This window comes from Lepisosteus oculatus, chromosome 2, assembly GCF_040954835.1.
Source record: "Lepisosteus oculatus isolate fLepOcu1 chromosome 2, fLepOcu1.hap2, whole genome shotgun sequence".
Taxonomy (NCBI): domain Eukaryota; kingdom Metazoa; phylum Chordata; class Actinopteri; order Semionotiformes; family Lepisosteidae; genus Lepisosteus; species Lepisosteus oculatus.
In genome coordinates this window covers 71,746,864-71,767,674 of record NC_090697.1, presented here as the reverse complement: position 1 = coordinate 71,767,674, position 20,811 = coordinate 71,746,864, and the positions used below count along the sequence as shown (strand labels likewise).

At 42.6% G+C, this 20,811-nt stretch overlaps 1 protein-coding gene across 3 annotated transcripts in view; it reads right to left on the bottom strand.

Moving 5' to 3' along the window:
- Window positions 1-1,428: 1,428 nt before the first annotated feature.
- The window catches only part of tcf7l1a (transcription factor 7 like 1a), a 63,216-nt gene continuing 43,833 nt past the window's right edge, over window positions 1,429-20,811 (bottom strand). For 2 of the 3 annotated variants that reach the window (XM_015341216.2, XM_006625315.3), the window contains 8 exons: window positions 14,962-15,097; window positions 13,923-14,025; window positions 10,780-10,863; window positions 6,130-6,273; window positions 5,293-5,452; window positions 4,570-4,677; window positions 3,801-3,855; window positions 1,429-2,039 (listed from right to left, as the gene is read on the bottom strand). In XM_015341216.2, the coding sequence (XP_015196702.2) occupies window positions 1,567-2,039; window positions 3,801-3,855; window positions 4,570-4,677; window positions 5,293-5,452; window positions 6,130-6,273; window positions 10,780-10,863; window positions 13,923-14,025; window positions 14,962-15,097 (1,263 nt within the window). In that variant the 3' untranslated portion in view covers window positions 1,429-1,566. The remainder of the gene's footprint in view (window positions 2,040-3,800; window positions 3,856-4,569; window positions 4,678-5,292; window positions 5,453-6,129; window positions 6,274-10,779; window positions 10,864-13,922; window positions 14,026-14,961; window positions 15,098-20,811) is intronic. The other variant, XM_015341211.2, reaches the window with a different exon arrangement.

The following is a 20,811-nucleotide window of genomic DNA, read 5'->3' as shown; positions in this document are numbered from 1 at the left end:
GTGTTTCTTCCTCAGTAGTGTATGGTGAACAACTATTTACATGTCTGCACTTAGAGATTTAATGCCTACAGCTAAAGAAGACCTGGACAGATTAATCGTTACTGATCAGGATTAGCAAAAACTAGTAAACCAGCTTTTCTTGCATTTAGTTTCTGAAGGCAAGACGGTGCCTCTGCTATAAGCACCTGCTAGAGAAAACGAGACCACAATGATTGTGATTGTAAGGGAGGAAACCTGATCTTGTAATTAAGTCTAGGCCAAGGTCCTCTCCATTTAATTGCTATCTTACAGGTTAAAGCATGTTTAAAGAGAAATCACAACTTCCTTTAAGCTACCCTGTCTATCATCTTTGGAATCACTAGTGCTTCCAACTACAAACCATATCACTACAGGACCATATCAAGATCCTCCAAATTTGGACATGGGCTAGCAAAGATTTCTGAGCCTACTCCAACAGCAGTTAGCATCAAAACGAAAGAGATGCAGCTCTGACCGACATCATCAGTGGCCCTCAGGCACCCTGCAAGACAATGGGGTGGTGGGTGGTGACTCCAGGCATTTGAGCCGATTCACAATCTGGTGAAGCTTGGTCAACTGACGGCACTTTAATGACTGAACCCAAGCTCCGCACTAGCTGCGTCTAATCTGCATGGGTTAGCCTGCACTTAGAACGAGCACATTTAGTAGGCGAGCCACTCCAGAGCCCTTTAAAATGGGACTTTGTTCTGTAGTATATAAGACAGGTAAGTAAAAGACTAAAATTAAAAAAAGCCATTTGGATAGAGCAACTTTTTTTTTCTACAGATTCCAATTTTTCATGCTATTACTAAATAAAATGAAAAACAGAGCAGTGACCAGTGCGCGTTGCAGCTCAAGACCCCTTCTACATCAGAGGGTTCTATTCTGCTTCAGGCGATATAGCGGTACAGCAAAACACACCGAGATATCACTGCCTTAGAACAATAAGGTTGTGCTACTGCTGGAATTCTACCTATGGTAATGCTCTCCCATTACAATACAGCTCTTCTAAGCTTGCTAGAGGTCATTAAATTATGATGCAGACACACGTGTAATCCTATAGGCCTGTACAAAAGCAGAAAGAGACATTTGCTTTTAGAAATTATTTAAATGTTTATTTAATGTGTCTCAAGGAAGGTCACACACTGGGGTGGGGTAGGAGGAAAAGTAGGAGGAAAGGGGGAGAGAGTCTGTACTGGAAATAAAACTCCAAACTAACATTAACATTAGGTTAAACTAAAAAAGACAACAGGGTTTTTTTTGTTTTTGTTTTTTTAAAAAGAATTTTTATACATTTTCTTTTATACAAGCACATTGGATAAATGCATTGAAAAAACAAAGAAACCAGTTCCGCGGTACACTTTACAAAAAAATACATTTCCCCTCCCTCCCACCCCCCCCCCCCCCAAAGAGAAGCAAAAAAATGCGGAGGTCAAATATTGACCAATAATAACTTTTTGTTCCTTTTAGTCATTCAAAAAATTGGTCTAAAATCTATTAAAAAGTAAAAAGCAATATACAGCATAAAAAAATTGCTTTTTTTTTTATTTAGTCAGTTGATTTGGTTACCAAGGCCAGGGGCTGGGACTGTAGCAAGGCATGATGGGAATGCAGGGCAGCCTGGTGGAAGGTAGTGGGGCTCAGCATGGAAGGGGGCAGGGAGGTGAAGGGGATGGGCCTGGAGAGAAGGGGTGACGACTGACTGACTGGGGAGCCGAGGGACAGAGAAACACTGGGCTGGGTGGAGGAGGAGGAGGAGGAGGAGGAAGAGGAAGCGGAGCTCGAGGGCTTGCCGGGGATTGGGAAGTGGTGCTGCGGCCGCCCCTCGGGTTTCGTTGTGAGCGACAGGGGCTGGGCCTGCTCCGAGTGAGTTGCGGCGGGGGCTGCTGGGGACGCCAGGGCCGCCGAGGGGGTGGCAGGAGAGTCCAGCATGCTGCCGTGAGAGGAGGCTGGGCTGTCGCACATTTTCTCCGGCGGCAGGTACTGTACACACTGCTTCTTGTTTCGCGATGAGAAATTGTCTAGAAGGGAGAGGAAGAACAAGGTCACTCCCTGCTGCATGAGGCCTCGGCCCTGACCGTCCTGGCAGGCCTGTGTTTATGTTACCAGTCACTCACTCTCAGGAACTAAAGCACATTCCCATCCTTTTACCTGTGTTAGATGCTAAAGGAAACAAAAATAGTTGAAATTCAAAGACAGATATGTTCTCCGAGAAATAACTGAGACAGAAATGGTGTGTGTGGGGGTAGGACTGTATCCATCTTGTATTTCTGGAGTCAAATCCATAGAAAAGAGAACAGATGAGTGAATGTTCAGGTGAAGGAATGTTGTTAATACATTAAGGAATTAAAGCTCTGAGGACAGTTGTAATCTGGATGACATTTTTTTTTTATGAGTACTCTATTCGAAAGTGGCTTACAACCAGCTCATATCACCATTCATAATCAGTATGGGCAGCAAGGGCTGTATACACGTTCCTGCGATGAACACACCATCAAGCCTCACAGCTTCCTGAACACTGTAAAATCTGCAGTGCCTTAACAGCCTTAACACTGTCTGAAGGAGAGACACTACTACAATTACACAGATGATTACGGACACTTCCTGTCCACCCTGGCCCAAACTGTCCCCAGTGGGGCAGACGCCCTGGTCCACCTGGGCCCAGCCCGTTCCTAGTGATGGTTGACCAACTGTGTGCCACAGCTTGCTAACAGTTCAAGCTAGAACCACAGATCTCTGGAGTATTTTATTCAGGTCTGAACTACAAGGTTCAATCTATATCCGCAGAAAACACTTTCACTGGTTCAGCCACTCAGAAACCTGGTAAGTACCATTTTAATTTCACATACATATAAGCAATTGCAAAAATACAGAAATATAATTTACAGCCAAAAGATATTTGGCCAGATTTGTTGTATAGTACTCTCACTGACTATTGTTTTCAATCACCATTTACTGCAAAATAAGGCTGGAAAGTGCAGCTATTATATCCAACTGTTATTTGGGCAGTTTTACTACAATAGAGCAGACATACCTGCCACAGCTAGCACTGAACCTCATATGCTGCTTGTGAAAAGAGAGACAGAGTTAGTAAATGTTAGAAAAGAAAGCAAGAAATAGATTTAAAATGTATATCTGCCTGTGGCAGTTGATGGAGCCCTATCAAAAATGGATAGAAGCCCTTTCATTCAACTAAACAGGATATGAAGCAAGGATTAGTTCTGACATCTGCAGATCCTACACATGCAAAGAGGAGATTAATGTTGAGGTTCTTAGGTAAAAAAGTTAAATGAATAAGTGAATTGGGACCTTATTGCAGCTTTCATCTATTTAAACGTTGCACTTAGAGCGCTAAAAAGCTGTCCACTTCTTTGACCTCAAGATAAACTCAGACTTCCTAAAACTATGTTAATGTGAAAACCCAAAGGTCAGTTGCCTTACGGATTGCATTCCATTAGTTTGCAGCTAAAACATTTCTGACAATGTTTGTCAGTTTCTGACAAAAAGGAGGAAATTCTGTATTCTGCTGAGTGACTACGTTTTAGGTTGGCATGATGATGAAGACAAAGCAATATGGTTTCACTTTCCATGAAGACAGATCTCTAGTAAAATGATGTTCTATTAACTGTTTACAATAATTTTAATCTTTTTTTCCTAATAAAAGGTTGGCAATCACAGCCTGAGAGGAGAGGCTAGGATGGATATCCCCAGGTTCAATGAGAAGATACCCTGCAGGCCCAGTGTTCTGCTACCACCAGGTGAAGGGAAGAAAGCATGCCTACCTTCTGCTGTTGTCTCTTGCTGTTTGGACTCTCTCTTCCTCTTTTTCCGCTTGCCCTGGTGAGAGAAACCACCCTATCAGACGACAAGCTGAAAAGAAATGTTTGCTACGGCTCAAAAGCCACTGTTTTCTCTCAGATGTTCAGGGGGTCAGAGGTTAGAAGTGTAGGACTGTGTTAGTACAACACAAGGAAATACTTCCATGACTATTTAAAGCAATGTTTATACTGCAACAGCTACAGTAAATTCTAGAGCTCTATACATGACTCAGAAAAACTGAGCTAGGTGTTTTCATTTCTCATTAGTGTATCTGACCGTGTTAACAGGAACATCAGGGGCAAAAACAACAGATGATCATATCTCAAACAGAACAAATAAAGCTTTTACACCAACAACTAAAGAATTCTGAAGCAGAAACGCCTTTCTTTATAAGGAAGCCCACAAAGTCATCGGATTAAGTGTAATGCAGCTGCTACCAAAATCTGACAGCTCTGTTGATAAAGGGTATTTGTGAAAACACATATGTTGAAATACCGGATTGTGTGGCATGGAGTGGTTCATAGAAAAAAAAGGAATAGGTTAAGGTTTATTCCATGCTAAAAGGAAAAAAGAGAGAATGTTCAGGTGTGTGAAGAAGCCTCCACAGTTGAAACATTGCCTCTCTTTTCTTTCCTTTCAGCATGGAATAAAGCTTTACCTGCTCCTTTGCAGCCTATGCATGCTGATGCAGCTCCCCACTCAAATGTCATAGTAAAAAAAGGCTGTACTCACATAATTATCTCGTGCTGACCAACCAGGGTACAACTGTGAGTGGAGTTGTCGCTCTTTCCTTGCCAGTTCGTAGTACTTGGCCTGTTCTTCCCGTGACAGAGAATGCCACTGTAACACAAACACACAATGCTCAGGGTCTCTTTCCCTCTCCCCTGCTACCTATTCCCCAGGAGCCAGGACCTACTCCCTTTGGAGCAGTGCTTGCTTGGAAATGCCTCTGAAAATCACTGATGTGTAAATCAGCTGAGCTGTGGGTGTCCAGGACTTTGCTGGGGGACTTCAGATCTGTTGGGAGGACTAAACAGATCTTGCTATTTTTAAGAAAGGGGAGGTAAAATCAGGTGGACTTAAATCTTTCTTTCTGTGCCACAATGTCTCCTGTGGAACTGGACTTGAACAAGACAAGCCAACAACCACTGGCAATGAAATGTAATTCTCAAAAAGCTTCAATAGCCTGGCACATCTGAAATGACTTGGCAGTTTCACACTCTCGGATGAATAAGCCAGAGAGTGGGATAGTCACCCATTCGAAAACCAGTGTAAATAACCCTCATTTGGCAAATCCAAGGGCTATGAAAAGGTCAGACCTGAACTAGGAAGCTAGTTAAGGAAATTCACAAAAAATAATGGGGCCCTGACTCCTGTATAACCATGAAGAGTTGTGGAATCAGGACAGATATGGGTGAACTCAAAACGGGCAGCTGTCTGTGTGCCAGGGCTTACCCTCCTGCCCAGGATCTGGTTGATGGCCGCGCTCTCCTTGAGGGTACATTCTGCCACCACCTTGGCCCTCATCTCCTTCATGTAGAGCATGAAGGCGTTGAGTGGTTTTTTGATGTGTGGCTTCTTGTCCTCCTCCTTCTTCACTGGCCCTGGGGACTTCCTGAGGGAGGCAGGGAGGAAGCCGGGTCAGACACAAGAGCCAAACCGAGTCCTTTACAGCATGTCGAACTGGACACCGTCAACACCAAGATTCATCATTTTCACCCCCCTTTTACAAAAACTGCAACTTTCTCCAAATGATGGAACCTATCTCAGAGTAACAAAAAAATAAATCAAAACATTTTTTGAGGCAAATAATGCCCACTGTGATGGCAACAAGAGTTTTCACTTATCTAACAACTGTAACAAGACAATATTGTCTGCAGGGAAAAAAAAAAGTCTTACATTTGCTGTCCTTGGAAATAAAAGCCATCTTCCAACGACCAGAATTCACTACCCCAAAAAACAAAGCTATTATGAATTTTGGGTAGGAGAAATTTTAAAAGTAGAAATCTAGAATTTGTAAGTTAACATGATGAGGATAAACTTTGATTTGGAAAAAAATCACCTTTTTTAAGGTGCTGTTTCTTTTTCTGTACAAGCGGTATAAGGTTTATTTTTTAAATCAAGATGGCTCAGATCACCACGTTAGCAGATAATTTTGTGTTACAATGTTATAACCATTTTTAACAGCACACATTCATTTTTCCACACTGTTCTTTGAGTAATTGTGTGTGTCTAAGTTCACGCTTGGCGAGAGGGGTCGGCAGCAGTGGCTTGTGGGTAACGGGTACTCACGAGTGCGCAGTGGGGCTGACGGTGCCGTGGTTGGGCTCCTGCTTGATGGCAGGGGAGACGATGGCAGGATGTGGGATGCCAGTCTGGTGCAGGCTGTGGGGGGGGTGGGGCACCATGTGTGGTGAGAAGCGACTGGAGACCAAACTGAGGAAGAGGAGAAGAACAGGGATTAAGAAACAGAAGCCAGTCTACACCTGGCCTTCAACATGAGACACTTTGATCTGCTCTGTAACTGGAACAGTCTTTTACAATTAGTGGCAATAAGCTTGTTGGCACAGAATTTTATTGTTTAAGAGAGACACACAACAGCACTTTGGGACAGGGAAGATTGCAGCCTACAAAAACAACATTAACCTTGAAAATTCACTATTATGAACAAATGAAGGCAGATTCATTTTTTTCAGTATGAATGCAATGCCTTAATAGAAAACTGCATTCTCTTTGTGTGAGAATGTTCATACTCTTAAGAACATTAATTGTCAACACTATTGTAAATCTAATGTCTCTTTATGGGGAAAAAAACAGAAAGCAAAACCGATCATACCCATCACAGAATACAAATCTGAAACATTACATTCATTTTGATAATGTTAAAAATGATTAAACAATACCTATGGCATGATGTTCTTAAATGCATTTAACGTTTCGTCAGTTACAACATCAGTTGAAGTTTTAACACAAAATTTGTCAAATACGTTTAGGACAGATTTTAAGAGAAAATTTCAAAAGTACTGTACTTCAGGAGGTACTGTATCCGACAACAGAGTACGAGCTCTCCAGAAATAAAGAACTCCAAAGTCTCTCCCAGTAATAATTTTAGTAAGCAAATCACTGCTACACTACCATCAAGATTCCATGGATTCTAAACCCCTGTCTGCATGGACATTACCTGAACAAATCCTGTGCTGGTCTCATCTTAATAGACAATTACACTTACTACACGCATAAAAATATTGTAAAACAGAACATCAATGCAGTAATATATGAGGTTTTTGTACTTCCTGCTGTTAATTCCTTTTGTGCCATTTATAGTTGTCTACCGTCCATGGGTTTGTCATGGTTGCAAGTTCTTTTAATTAAGTAATTAAGGTGGTTTGGGCAGGAGACTAAATCCATTGGGGCTTTAAGATCCACACTGGCACTGCCTGTGATGCAGAATAACAAACCAGTCTGTATCCTTCCATCAGACAAAGTTTGCAGCTGAAAGTTTGTTTAGCTTTAGGTTTAGGATCTGCTTTAGAATCGATTTTAGGATCAAACACCATGCTGTCAGTTCCCGTTCGCACATGTTAATTTAATCCCCATAGCCGTTTTGAAACTTCGAACCCCTGTCTCCAAACACTAAAAAGGTTTCAGACTTTCACGGGGATCAGTCTCATTAAAATTAATTCAGCCACTCCTGAATGCTACCCACGCAGGCGAGGACATGAAAAAGATCGCATTCGCATCAGATTTCAACAGAAAAATGGTGTAATTACCAGTAATTAAGAGACTTTAAATGATTTGTTTTGAAGCAGCAAACAGGCTGACACTGATGCAACTCCACTGGGACTGTGGGATGGCTTTCTGCTGCGTCTGATCCAGTGAGTTTAACTCAGGAAATAGCATAGTGCCTCTACTACCACTCCAGCCTCCAGGCCTTCTTACTTGAAAGCAGTGGAGTTCTCAAAGACGTGTGTACAGTCTGTATGTGAATGCATGTGATTTTTTTTTCTGCAAATCCTGACAAAGTACCTCTAGCAAAGGAGGCCAGAGTCCCTCTCAACAGACTCGAACAGAGCTGGCCTGGTCTAGAACAACAATGCACATCATCTCAATCTTAACCAAAACTCTCATCTCTCACTCTCCTCTGTGCAAAGTGTAATAGGAGGTGAACCAAAAATGATGCACACCATTTTGGAGTACTGTGTGTATAACGTGTAAGGGTACTTCACTTTTAAATTTTGTTGTATCCCTCGATAAATCAAGCGCATGTCGATTTTCATCTAAGATGTGCTTCCTCAACCTGCTGAGCGAGTGTTTCTTGACCTCACATTGGCTGTTCCCTCCCAAAGAACCTCATCTGATTCCACAGCTGTAGAATCCAGCACAGCTCACCCTTGAACCGCAGAGAGGGCCAAGCCTGTTTTATTAGTGCCAACACCAGTTCATAAAGATAATGCTCAAGAATCAGATGCTTGTGGCTGTTCAAAGAGTATTCTGATATAGTGAGATTTGGCTTAACCCGCTTGACTGAAGGCCAGCCCCCAGGCCATAGGATGAAGAGGCTAGGAGTCTTAACTGCTGTATAGAGTGAGGAATTAACCAAGGGACAGCTGCCAAGGGTGAGATGGGTTAGAGGAGAGATGCATGAGACAAAATGTGTAAAGAGGTAATGGCGTATGATATAGCTCTAGAGAAATGACATCAGGAATGATTATGATTTAGAACAGCTGGAGAGAAAGTGGCTTGTTGTCTCATCCTTCCCAAACTCAGTTAAGATCTTCCAATTTCTATGGAACAATCAGCCCTAACATTAAGAATTATGCTGATTTACTAATATATGAGGTTTTGTAGCTCTCGCTGTTAATTCCTTTTGTGCCATTTATTATTCTCTACTGTGCATGGTTTTGTCATGGTTGCAAGTTGTGTTAATGTAATTAAGCAAAGTGTAGTTTGGGTGGTCTTTTAATTGCAAATTGTGGATCGTCCCCCCAAGCTCAATGGGATAACTACTAGGACTGGATTAGAGGAGAGAGAAAAAATCAGTGTAGGTTTTTCCAAGTTTTTATGCTCCTCAATTCCCTAAAATGAAGCCTAAAAAAAAACCAAGTCCCTTTTAAAATATGCCTAATTAAATCTCTACAGCTTGGTGTAAGACGCACACTTTTTCTTTTAACTTGGCCTTTTTAACAGCGTAGAAGGCTCAGTTAGAGCACACGTCTGTTTAGATGAAGTTCGATTCCACAGATCGATGGTGAAGTCTTTCATCTTCATCAAGAGGCACCTTCTCTCACCACTGAAGCCCAGACACCAAGGAAAGTAGTATTTCAAAGAACTCCAATCCAACTTTGTACCACTTATTCAGAGAGGGAATCTTTAAGGTTACTAAGGAACTTCACCATCACTAAAGAATACTGATAGTCTTTCAGCCTCCCTTTGAGACAATAAAACCCTCTTTGCATTCAAACTGAAACTGCATTTTCTTGTTATTGGAAATGTGCATGGCCACATAGTCTGACAGCAGAAAGTCTGCCTCTCATCCACGACTGTAAAAAAAGTATTTGTCCCATATTTACTTACATTTACTTACGTAGGTTGCTGAAAAAAACTGACCAAAGATTTTGCAACTAATTTCAGTACATATTTCGGATTCTCACATTCATTGCTTCACAATTCTTTATACACTGAAACATGGAAACCTGGGGTTTATTTAGTAACTTACAAAATTTACAAAGCTTGACTTTTGGTAGCAGTTCAGCAGTCATTAGCATCACCATTACAAACATAAATGTAAAATACAAAGAACCTTCCTCTGCAGAACATAGGTTGCATTTCCTTCCATTCATCAAGGTAACACCCACTAATAACACCATCCAGTGCAACTAAAAGTCCCATCTTGTCAAACAGTGACAATACAATTATGTGAACTTTCACAAATGTATTTGACTCCACGTTTGGCTGCACATGTGACAATGGACAATGGTGATTTAACAGTTACACGTGTTTGGTGTGAAAACTGTCAAAGATGTCAAAAACAGGATACAGTGAAACAAATAAATGAGTAGTGCAATCACTACTGACCTACCCTGGACCCTCTCTCGTCCAAGAGACCCTTCATCTGTTTTTGTTTTTCTACCCCCGATTAAATGTATCAAACATCTACGAATTTCTGTCTTTATCAAAGAAGTAAGGAATTGGCAAAAACCCCTGATCTATTGGATGTAAATGAATGGCAAGGGTATGCAATTGAGCAGGATAGTCATCGGGATAGACGATTTACAAAGCCAAGCAGATGTGATTGGAACTTGGACAAACGAATGGTGTAGTGCTGACAAGAGCACCAGGCGGTGGTGCAGGACCTAAACGGTACTGAAAGGTCTGGAAAATCATCAAACACTAAGGATCGGAAGGGAATGAGTCGCAACCAAAACCTGGGCGTGAAATAGGCAGGGGCTTGCTGTTGCCGGTTGTGTCCTTAGAAAAAAAATCTAAGGGAGGCCACCGCAGGACCGCCACTCCAGACATTCTCAATTCTACCAGACGAGTTTCCCAACGCTAGTCCAAAGATGACACTTCTAGTTCTATAACCTGTTTCACCTTGTCTCCTGTGTTTGGGTGATCACTGCACCTTCTTCCTTTAGCGTCGCATTCTTCCACCTCATATGAACATAAAAACAGACAGGACCATTTGGCCTGTCTAGCCTGTTTGGAAGTTAATTGCTAACCATTCCAACGATCCATCCAGCCATTTGTTGAAAGAAGCCAGGGTATTGGCTCCAACCACATGGCTGGGTAACTGGCTCCATGCTCTCTTAAGTGTCTTTACATATTTGGTTCAACACACAAGCCGATATGTTTTAACACATATGTAATAAATCTGGTTCTGCCTTTTCTTGGAACGAATTCAATTAGAAGGGCTGGCAAGAAGGAGATGGTCAAGTGACTCACCTTGACATGGATGCGTTCATGGCCAGTGCAGGATAGGGGTGCCTGAACCCCCCTGGGGGTAAGGAGTACATGGGCTGACCCTGTCTGGCAAAGCATAGAACACAAGAGACATAGTGAGACCTTCGTTACAAACAGGGCAGTTTCTCTTATCCACCTCTTCTCAGCTGCAAGACTGTGTATGTTTAGACCATTAACATGGTACGGCTGTGCTTGGAGAAAATTACCGTTTCAAGCGATTCACATGATGCACATTTTTCTCAAACAACATTTTTGTTTCCAAGATAAACGTCCAAGATAACTAAATCGATTCACTTTGCTTGGAACTAATTGTTCGCAGTGTAGAAGCAGGGTAAATCAATGAGTTTCTATGGAGAAAAAAATGTTTCAATTTAGGCCATCAGCTTTTCACTTTTTATAACAAATGCAGAAAGCCAAATCCTTATACATGCCCTCACACAGACGGACACAAAGCCCTGTTTGCAAATTCGGTATTCCTCTGGCCTGATCCCTACCTCCCCTAGGATCCCTCAAGGTGCTGCCTGAAGCAAAAACAGGGCCAACTGTGCCCAGTGACAGGAGCCATCCCTCAGCCTGACCCCAGTCAATCAGGAAAGCACAAGTCAGCTGTTCGTCCTGGCACCCGTTCCTCAGATAAACACTGGCTACTTTACTCTGCTGAGATCCAGCTTCTTGGGACAAAGACCAGCACTTTTATTCTTGTGAAACCTCTGGTTTTGGTTCCGAGTTCAGTTACTTACCTGGTTAGCTTATTGGCTTAACGTGATCTACCGCCACTGTTTGAACATGCCTGTAATACGCTTAAACTGGGGCTCTCCAGCGTCTGACTTCCATAGCTTAACCAGCAAGTCTATGACCCGATTGACGCAAGGCCTTCTTTCAGGAACAAAAGCAATGGATAATTATTTTAAAGCTATTGACTGCAATAGCTTGATGGCACTCTTATTTGAGCTGCCAAATTAAAAAATAACAATCCGTCAAAATTCAACTCACACCGGCCCAGAAAATGGTCGCCTTGTCTCATAATTCTAGCCTGTACACAGAACTACCTTCGAGCTGAAAAATCTTTCAGTGGTTTTTCTTACAAAGGGAGATGATGCCTGATTAACACTGCACAGCTCTCAGCCCAAATGGAAAATGGCTGTCAATGCTGAAAGAGTTCCAAGAATGAAGAGTGTAACTGCAATGCAATCTCTGAGGGCCATCTGAAACTCTCTTATATTACCACAATATTTGTTTTTTCTATTCCTTTATATTCAGGCCAATCCAAAAACAAGAAATTCAACCCTAGTCCCTAGAGAAAAATGGATTTGACAAAATTAGCTTTTCTTCTCTTTATATCTATGGCCAAAGCAGAGGAGTTTTCTGGCATTAACAATTTCTTTTGTGTCTTATGAACCATTTGGAAATGAGGATGACGATTCAGCTCTGCGTGTGTTCAGAGCCAACAGCAAATCACCGCAAATTTATATTGGGTTTACTTTTATAGTTGACTATTGTTAAATGACCTTTTATTCAATGCATTTGAAAGTTTATACCTTCCTATTCCATTCTCATATTTGGACATTCCACACTTTGTTTGATCATGCACAACCTGTTGTTTATAAAAGTACTTATTCCACCAAGAAAGTTTCCAAAATGACCATTCATAATATAAGGACTGTGTGGCATACAGCACTGTTCAATGAATTTTGTTTTGGTCTTGAGAAATGTTTCACTCAGAATTAGAACTCTTACATGCACACAGTGAAAGGCGCCAGTGCAATGACAGAGGAAGAAATGTAAGAAGTCTGATCTAAGTCTTTACCATCAGCTATGCAAAGAATCCAAACAGGACCTACCCCTCTCAATCAACCCCGACCACTTCTGGACAAAACAGAAGATGATATAAGGAGGGTTACAAACAAGAGGAAGACATTCAGCCCAACTAACCCGTGTGGTCTCCAGCTATTTCTTGAATGAAGCTTAAGTATCATTTTCAACCAAATGGCTGCGTTCCATACTCCCACAACCCTTTGGGTACAGGCATGCATCCTTCCTATTCTCACTTTTAAATGCACTTCCATGTAGTTTCCACTTGTGCCCTCTGGTTCTACTATCTGCTACTGAGTGTATTAGTTCATGCATATCTGAATACTAGACTCCAAATGATTTGTACCGATCTATAACAAGTGGGCAGATCCCAGGTGGATGTGCTGTGAAGAACAGTCAGATCAGCTAGTAAGTGGTGAGTCTGAAACTCGGTAAGCAGTTTGGTACTTGATTACTGCCAACAGGAAGAAGACCCCGTGTCCCGATCCGTCACATCCAAGGTCTCTGTGTGAAACTAAACCCCAGGCGGATTGTACGGGTCTGCACAGTGTGTTACACACACCTGGAAAAAAGAACCTCCGTGCCTCCAGTACCCTGGGGACACTGTGAGCCACATGTTCACTGCCTGTACCGATTCCAAGGCAATCTGCAGAAGATCAGATTGTGCAGCAGGAAGTGTGTATAATTTGCTGGGCAGTCTGGCTTTTAAAACAATTCTGGTCAATTACACTAATACTTAAGTATTATACTGAAGAATCTGTTGCTCCAACCAGGGAAGACCACAGAAATTTAGTATGAAGAGAGAGTCTTTTCTCTCTTTATTTTTTGCAAAGTTCTGATCTTGCACTCACAAGCCAAGCATTAACTTCATTTAATTGTACACGCAAACTTGAGAATGTGTGTTTCAGGTCTAACCGAATTATATAGGTGGAGAGCCAATTGTACTTTATAGATCAGTTCTACCTTGCCAGGGGTTGTTCATCACAGAAAGTCAAATGCACAAAAATTAAACGTGCATTTCTGAGCCTTATTTATTAACAGTGCTCCAAGTTCTGAACCGGACACCAGTTATTCACTTCTCAAAATCCCATTGTTATACGTAGTGTGTCATAACACAAGGTGGAGTGCCCCATGAGTCATAAGGCTCTGGGAGGATCAAACCTCTAGACTGCTAGACACAGAAGATGAGAAACCTGAAACGGAGGTGAACTGACTCTAATAGGGATGTCATGCTGATTCGGTTGAATGTTCTCTGCTGCAGACAGAAGGTGATGAGCGTGTGACAGGCTTACATACGGAGAGCAGGGACTTACTGTGGGACCAGCCAGCCCAGCGGGTGGGGGATCTGTCCAACGGCACCAGGTGACAAAGGGTAGTAGGGTGAGAGTTCGGAGGGGTGGGGCGCTCGGGGGATTCCTAGAGAGAGAGAGAGGGCAAATAGAGCATAGTCCTCTAAACCCCAAAAGACTAGGATGAGTCTCGTGAAAGGGAAAGCCACTGTCCACATTGTAAAATTGTCTATCCTGCACATTTTTCGTCTTCATTTGCTTAGCTTAGTGGCCCTTAGGAGTTTTCAAGTGCTAATGCATACTTTTTTACCATCAGGTAGACTTCAGAAGTTATTCTTTCTACATAGAGTATTAAGGACTAGCTCCCTGTGCACCTTTCCAAGAGATAAGATCACTTTATTGGCCATTTACAATTTCTTGCATAAGGAATTTGTCTTTTCGCATACCCCAGCTTGCTCTCCATGAGACACACAGGCAGGGAGAGAGAAGCTTGGGGTCAGATTGCAGGGTCAGCCATTTATACGGCGCCCCTGGAGCAGCTGGGGTTAAGGGCCTTGCTCAGGGGTCCAATGAAGTAGGATTCCTCTGACGGCTGTAGGATTTGAACCGGCAACCTTCCAGCCACAGACGCAGATCCTTAGCCACATAGCCACCACTCCGCCCCCTTTTGTTTTTTGAGAGGTGACATTTAAAGAAAACCAGAATAAAGATAAATGTCTCAAATGTTCTTAACCTTTAAATTCCCAATCCCTGCAGTGTCACACTGTAAATGACAGGAATTACACTGTGCGCCTTGAGTGTCAAATGCAGTTCCAGTAATGGTATGGGATTCGTTTCAATTTGAGCTGTTTGTTAAGTTTGTTAAGGACTTTCTTTCCCTGTGTATGAACTGAAACATTCCTCCTCATGCTCCAAACCCTTGAGTCTTCTCCACTGTCAGCTGCAGAAGATCCAGGAAGTAATGAATATGGCAATGGTGGAATTTGAGATGGAAGTGTGGCACTGAGTTGATCAATCAGGGGGAAGACACCCGGAGGTCCCATGCAGTTTTTGACAGACCCACCTGTCTTTGGGTCGAGGATCTCTGGGGAGAGGTGTGAAGGAGGAGTCCCAGGGGAGAAGTGTTCATTGCTGTAGGTGATGAGGGGCGTCAGCGGGTGCACGTGGTGAGGGTGCTGAACCACTGGGACCTTGTTTGACTGCAAGAGGAGAAACAAACAACATGCAGAAAGATTTAAAGCCAGGTTTCAAAAACTAAAGGGTCTTCACCTACTGCAATCGGCTTCCAACCAGTGATTCTCCAGTACTGTGTTAACCCACATATGAACGGCTCTGCAACACAAGCCAAGCTTAGAACAGCACCAGCCGACGAGACACAGAGTCCAGCAGATTTTCCAAACTGCTTTGTTAAGGACTTCGGAAGAGAAACGGCCAATAGGTCAAAATGGATCAAAATGAGTTCAGGCCTCACTGATCGTGCTGTGGAAGACTGGAGCAAGGAAAGGTTAAATCCAGACTGAAATAAGAAGAAAAATGTTTTAGCTGCTGACCTTCTCTGGGTGTGAGGGAGAGAGAGGGAGGTGGGAGGAAAACAAAGGACAGAGCAGGTGAGAAAGTGTACAATGAAGGAAGATCTGGGGGAGAGGTGTGTACAGCTGACAACTGCAAACCAATGGAGAGGATCTCAAAAGCAGTCACTGAGTGAAGGGGGAAGGTGATCCATGTTTAAGGATAATATAGGCTTCTGAAGTCCTATAGTACAACATCAACCATTAATATCTCAATGACAAGTCCCGAGCTCAGACCTGCATGATTTTATAATGCTGCTGGATTTTGTTATTGCCGTGGGACACAAACACAAAAATGGGAGCGCCAATTTCTGGGAAATGGGGTAGTAGTGGATTCCTTAGAAGCAGAGCGCTTCCGAGCGCTTAGGAGCAGACGTGCGTGAAAGAAAACATCTCTTAAAATCATGGTTCTTTCCATTAAAACAAATCTGGACTGTTGGCAGCAAACCCGTCAACAGTGTGCTGCAGTGTGCGCAGACACGCCCAAGCCCTTGGACTGTTAAAGAGATTTTCTATAAAGAGAACCAAACAGGAGGTCCTAGTTATGTTTACCTGCTTCTAAATAAAAGGGGGTGGAGGGGCTTTAGCAAATAAGCTGAAACCGCAATTACTTAACAGTTACTTGTGGTAAACAACATGGACTGGTCTGCCACTTGCGTGTGTGAGGCAATTATGATGCAATCTGGAAAGGAACCAAGGAACACCGAAAGAAAACAGCCACTGCCAAGCCTGTTAATGGGCATGAACCACAGAAAGAACTGCATGTTAAACCCAGCAGAGGAAAACAGGGCCGAGAACTGGGGAGTCACAGAAATCTGACCCCCTCCCCCTTTTCTTTAGGCAGCTGTATTTAATCTGTTTACGGGGCCTATTGAAAGCAGGAGATCTTACAATTCCAATCTGCCAAGCTCAAATCCATTCGTTTACAAAATCCCTGATTGAATGCAATCTGTATGACAGCGCCCTCACCTTCTCAGTTAAGCAGCAGTGCTCCTGCAAGGACCAATCTTTGCTTTTGCAAAACGCATAGAAAGTTGCAACACGTTCTAATCTGAAGTCAGTTTTAAAAAAAAGGAAGTAATTTGCCAAGATCAAAAAAGCCACTGCACGGTCTGCCCTACCAACTGCTCAGTGGAGCATTCCAAAGGGGAGGGATCACTCTCTAATATCTCTCATAGCAGCAGTTTACATCAAGAGATCCTGTCCCTTGGATTTAAACAGGCAAACAGGCTGTAAGAAACAAGGGCCACAACGGCTCATGATGTCAACTGGACTGATTTCCTCGCTCCCCAGTCCAAACTTTGCCTTCATTCTAGATCTGCTAGTTTTTTTATCCTCTTCTCTCAGTTACGTCTGTGCCGAACGTGTTCCTTTTCATAAAGCAATAAATTATTTCATACCGCTGACTGCTGCTTGCCCCAATTTGCAACCATTTTCGGAACGCAAAGCCAAACGGGAGCTTGGAAGATAGTCTCCCAGTTCGAGAGCTGTAAGGAGGGCATGATTTACAAACAGGACACTAACAAATCCGGCAAAAGGTCCGACTGGGTAGATCACGTGGAAAGAGCATCTAATCGGGCGGGAGGTGGCGGTATCATTGAATCATGTGCCACGTTCTGTCCGGATTTGTTTGGTTCCGGTTTCATTGCTCAATGGTACGTTCTGCATGTCCCTCCAACTGTTCCTTTACTGTTACCTCTACCTCTACAGGAGCCACTATAGAACAACTGAAGTCTGTATGCACCTTGGAATGCCAGGCACTATTAAGCAAAAACTGAACTAATTGACCGACTAGGTGACACTTGCTCTTCAACCCTGTACCCTCTAGTGAAAAAAAAAAAAGATGTGAGCTCGACATGTACAAAACCACGAGGGGGGTTAAGCCTCCGAACAGGGGAGTCATTCTAGTTATTTTAATAGCCGCCGGCAGTGCCAAACGGCTCACGAAAGCCAAGCCCTTGCAGACATGTGCTTGCAGACCTGCGTATGATGATGATGATAACCAGCGCCTCTCTCTTCATGAGGCGGTGCTCAGCACTGCTGCGATTCCCCCTGGCTGGCAAGGACTGCAGCCGCCCTGCTGAATGGGACGCTTGTTGAGTTGGGATGTCACATGGGAGAGGCAGGGGAGAATGGAGTCTTGTTCCTGCAAGCTAACCTTTTTTTAACTACTTCCTCCCTGGCTCGGCGTCTCCATTACCCACCAGCCTTTGGAACCGAACAATGTTTTTATTCAGCCAAGGAGAGCCCAACACTCCACGAGGCCTGCTTCGTTGTAAACTGATGCAAAATAGGGGCGACGTTTCACATAAAGACGCGCAAACAGCTGGGTTCAAAAGAGAGACGAGAAAACAGAGCCTAGACACCGACTTACCCAAAAATGGAAAAAAAAATGGAGCATGCCCCTGAACGCTTGGAGGGTTAAAATAGAAACGCCAGCACACTCTGCTCTTTTGTGCTTCATCGGTGGCTTTGTTAAGGCAAAGAATATTCATCTGTGTCTACCCTATCACTCCAAGGTTTCCACCATCAGACCTGTGTGCCAGCACTTTTTGGGCAACACTTCAGTTAGAATTGGAAATTACACCCATCAATAATTAATTAACTTGGAATACATAATTTGAGTGTAAAAATCAGAGCTGATAAATTTGTAGCAAGCATTTTAAGTATGAAGAGAAGAGTAGGTTTTCAGATGGGTATCCACAGAGAGAACCTCACCGTACCAAAATGAGTGGCTCTGGCCACAAAAATCGAGCATAATAAAGATAAGGCACAGGAATATTTAGTAGCTTGGCCTGACAATTTTGGATGACGAAGTACAGAAAAAAAGATACCCGATTATGACAATAAGCTCAATTATTCTATTTTAAACATCACTATTAGCCCATTCCTACGTCCTATATTTATTTATCTGATGAAGGGTATCGCATTATTAAACAGGAGCCAAGACTGGAATAAACCTCATTCCGTACAGAAAGATCTGTCGGTTATTAACAGACATTTCCATCAGACAAGAGAAAGATGAACGATTCAGGCTCAGTCATAAAGTCAGGGCTATGTCTGCAACCCATTTTGAAAAGGAGAGCTCAAGCAAAAACATGCAAATATTAACATTCTGTAAAATCAAAAACATTCACAAGCAGACGGTGCTTTAAGAAATTGCGCATACCACCCAAGTAGTCATAATTTCAAAATAATAAATAATTGACACTAACAAAGGAGCATGCATCCATCCAGAATGAGTTAAACACAAATATAACGGACACCTTTATGGAAAAAAGGAAAACAATTCTGTATAGAATGTTTTTGTTGGTAATAAAGCTGAACCAATTTCGATGATAAAATTGTGGAATAAATGTTTTTAAATGATAGAGATGCTCGATTATCTATCTTGGATGCAATTGCACACATAAAATAAGAACTTAATTTAAAACAGTCTTCATTTCGTATGAATTGAACCTGTAAGGACAGTAATGAGACCAACCCCAATCCACAGCAGAGCAATAACTCACATACAAGTATTTAACTACTTCAAACCAAACATCCTTTTGTTGAAAACTTGATTTTGGATTTAAAAGATCAGAGCTCTCTAGGGAAACCGGGACAACATTAATATTAAAGAGTGACCATTTATTTGAGAGAAAAACTAAAAATCATTAAATGGGTTTTCAAAGCATGAAGGATGTACAATATTTTTTTTGTTCTAAGAAAAGTGGGAGTGTGATTATTGAATGAAGTCATAGAATATATCTAAAAATACTGTTTAGCTCATTTCGTGGATAGAAAAGGCATCAGCTTGCAAACTACAAGGTCCCCCACTAGGTGGCAGCACTGAGCTCTGCCTCGACAAAGGAGACTTTGCACTGGGAAAAGGTGCTGCTGTCGTACAGAATGGAATGTCTCAGTCACTCTATGCAGTCTGATTAGGGACCTCCTGCTTTCAAGAGGCCCAAGTGCAGTCCTTGGGATTTGAAAACCTAAACCAACTTTCTGGAGTCACCCATGTACTGACACAGTAAAACTTGAAGACAAGGAATGTACCAGGGTTATGAACTTTCAGGAATGGCAATCTGGGTGGAATGGTTTTCAAAGAAATATAATGCAGGCCAGGAACGTAATTTCTACAATGCCACATCTGTCTCCCAGAACAGAAATAAAAGCTGAAGAAGCTAAAGGCTCATTTTTATAATAGTATTATTCTTTCTAACAATTTACAGATCAATATGACAGTCTTAGTTTAGTACTTCAGACTTCTCAGTCCAGTACTTTTCCCTTCTTTTTCATATCGTTTAAAGCTGGCAATTTCCAGTGTCAGAAAACATTCAGATCGGTGTATAAAATCGGAGGGGGGAAAAAGGGACAAAATAAATCATGAAAACAGAAATAATGAAGAGGAAAAAGGGAAAGTGAAAGGCTACTTTCTGGTAGTCTCCTCCTTCTTAATTGTTTAAACAGGTGATAATCCCACCTGATCCCAGAGAGCCCCAATCAATCGGGCTGTTCGGCTAATGACCCGCACCATGTGACAATGTGGAAACTGAGAATTTAGACACACGAGATGAACAGATGATCGAAATCAAGCTGAGAGTCCAGGGTGGAATAAGGACCAGAAGACATAGCAGGACTTTAAAAGAACACTATCTTAGAAAGAAGGCCATGAAGTGCTGAAATTCACAGTCACGAGAGTGCCTAGGTCTTCCTTACTGGTTGACAGCCAAATGCACTGAAACACATCACTGAACCCAAGGCAATGTGTTAGTACTGTGGTAATATGAACCAAGGACATTTAGGTAGGTGGTAGAAACAAAATTGCTTGATTGCCTGATAGGTTTAAACTGTAACACCTGTGACATGAAATGAACCAATGTGCTTTTCCTTAACTTCCTGCATTCAGGCTTCAAGATTAAACACATGTGCAGTCGCTGCGCTGTGTAACATTCATTGCACCGTGTGGATGAGGATTGAGTGGTGGAGAACATCAGCATGAGAGCACACGTCAGCTGCGGACTCAGCCATCCTGCTGCTGAACTGAGTCCAAGGAGTGCAAGCAGACGAGGAATCAGGGTACCCCGGGACAGAACAGGTTCTGAGCAGTTTCCCAAAAAGCTTGCGACAGCACTGATGAGACCCACGGGAAAGAAACTGGGAATGATGCGGGGATCTGGCTGGGCATTTGAGCTGCTATAAAGGCAATGTGTGCAGCGTTACTCCAATTCACATGTCTTCATGCACACTGATGTCGCGCACAGTGCATGTTTAAGGAACGCAGGCCCTGAATACGCCATTCGAGACATACAGCACGTGTCTTTATCAGATGACTCTCAAAATGTAAAGAACTTTCGTCC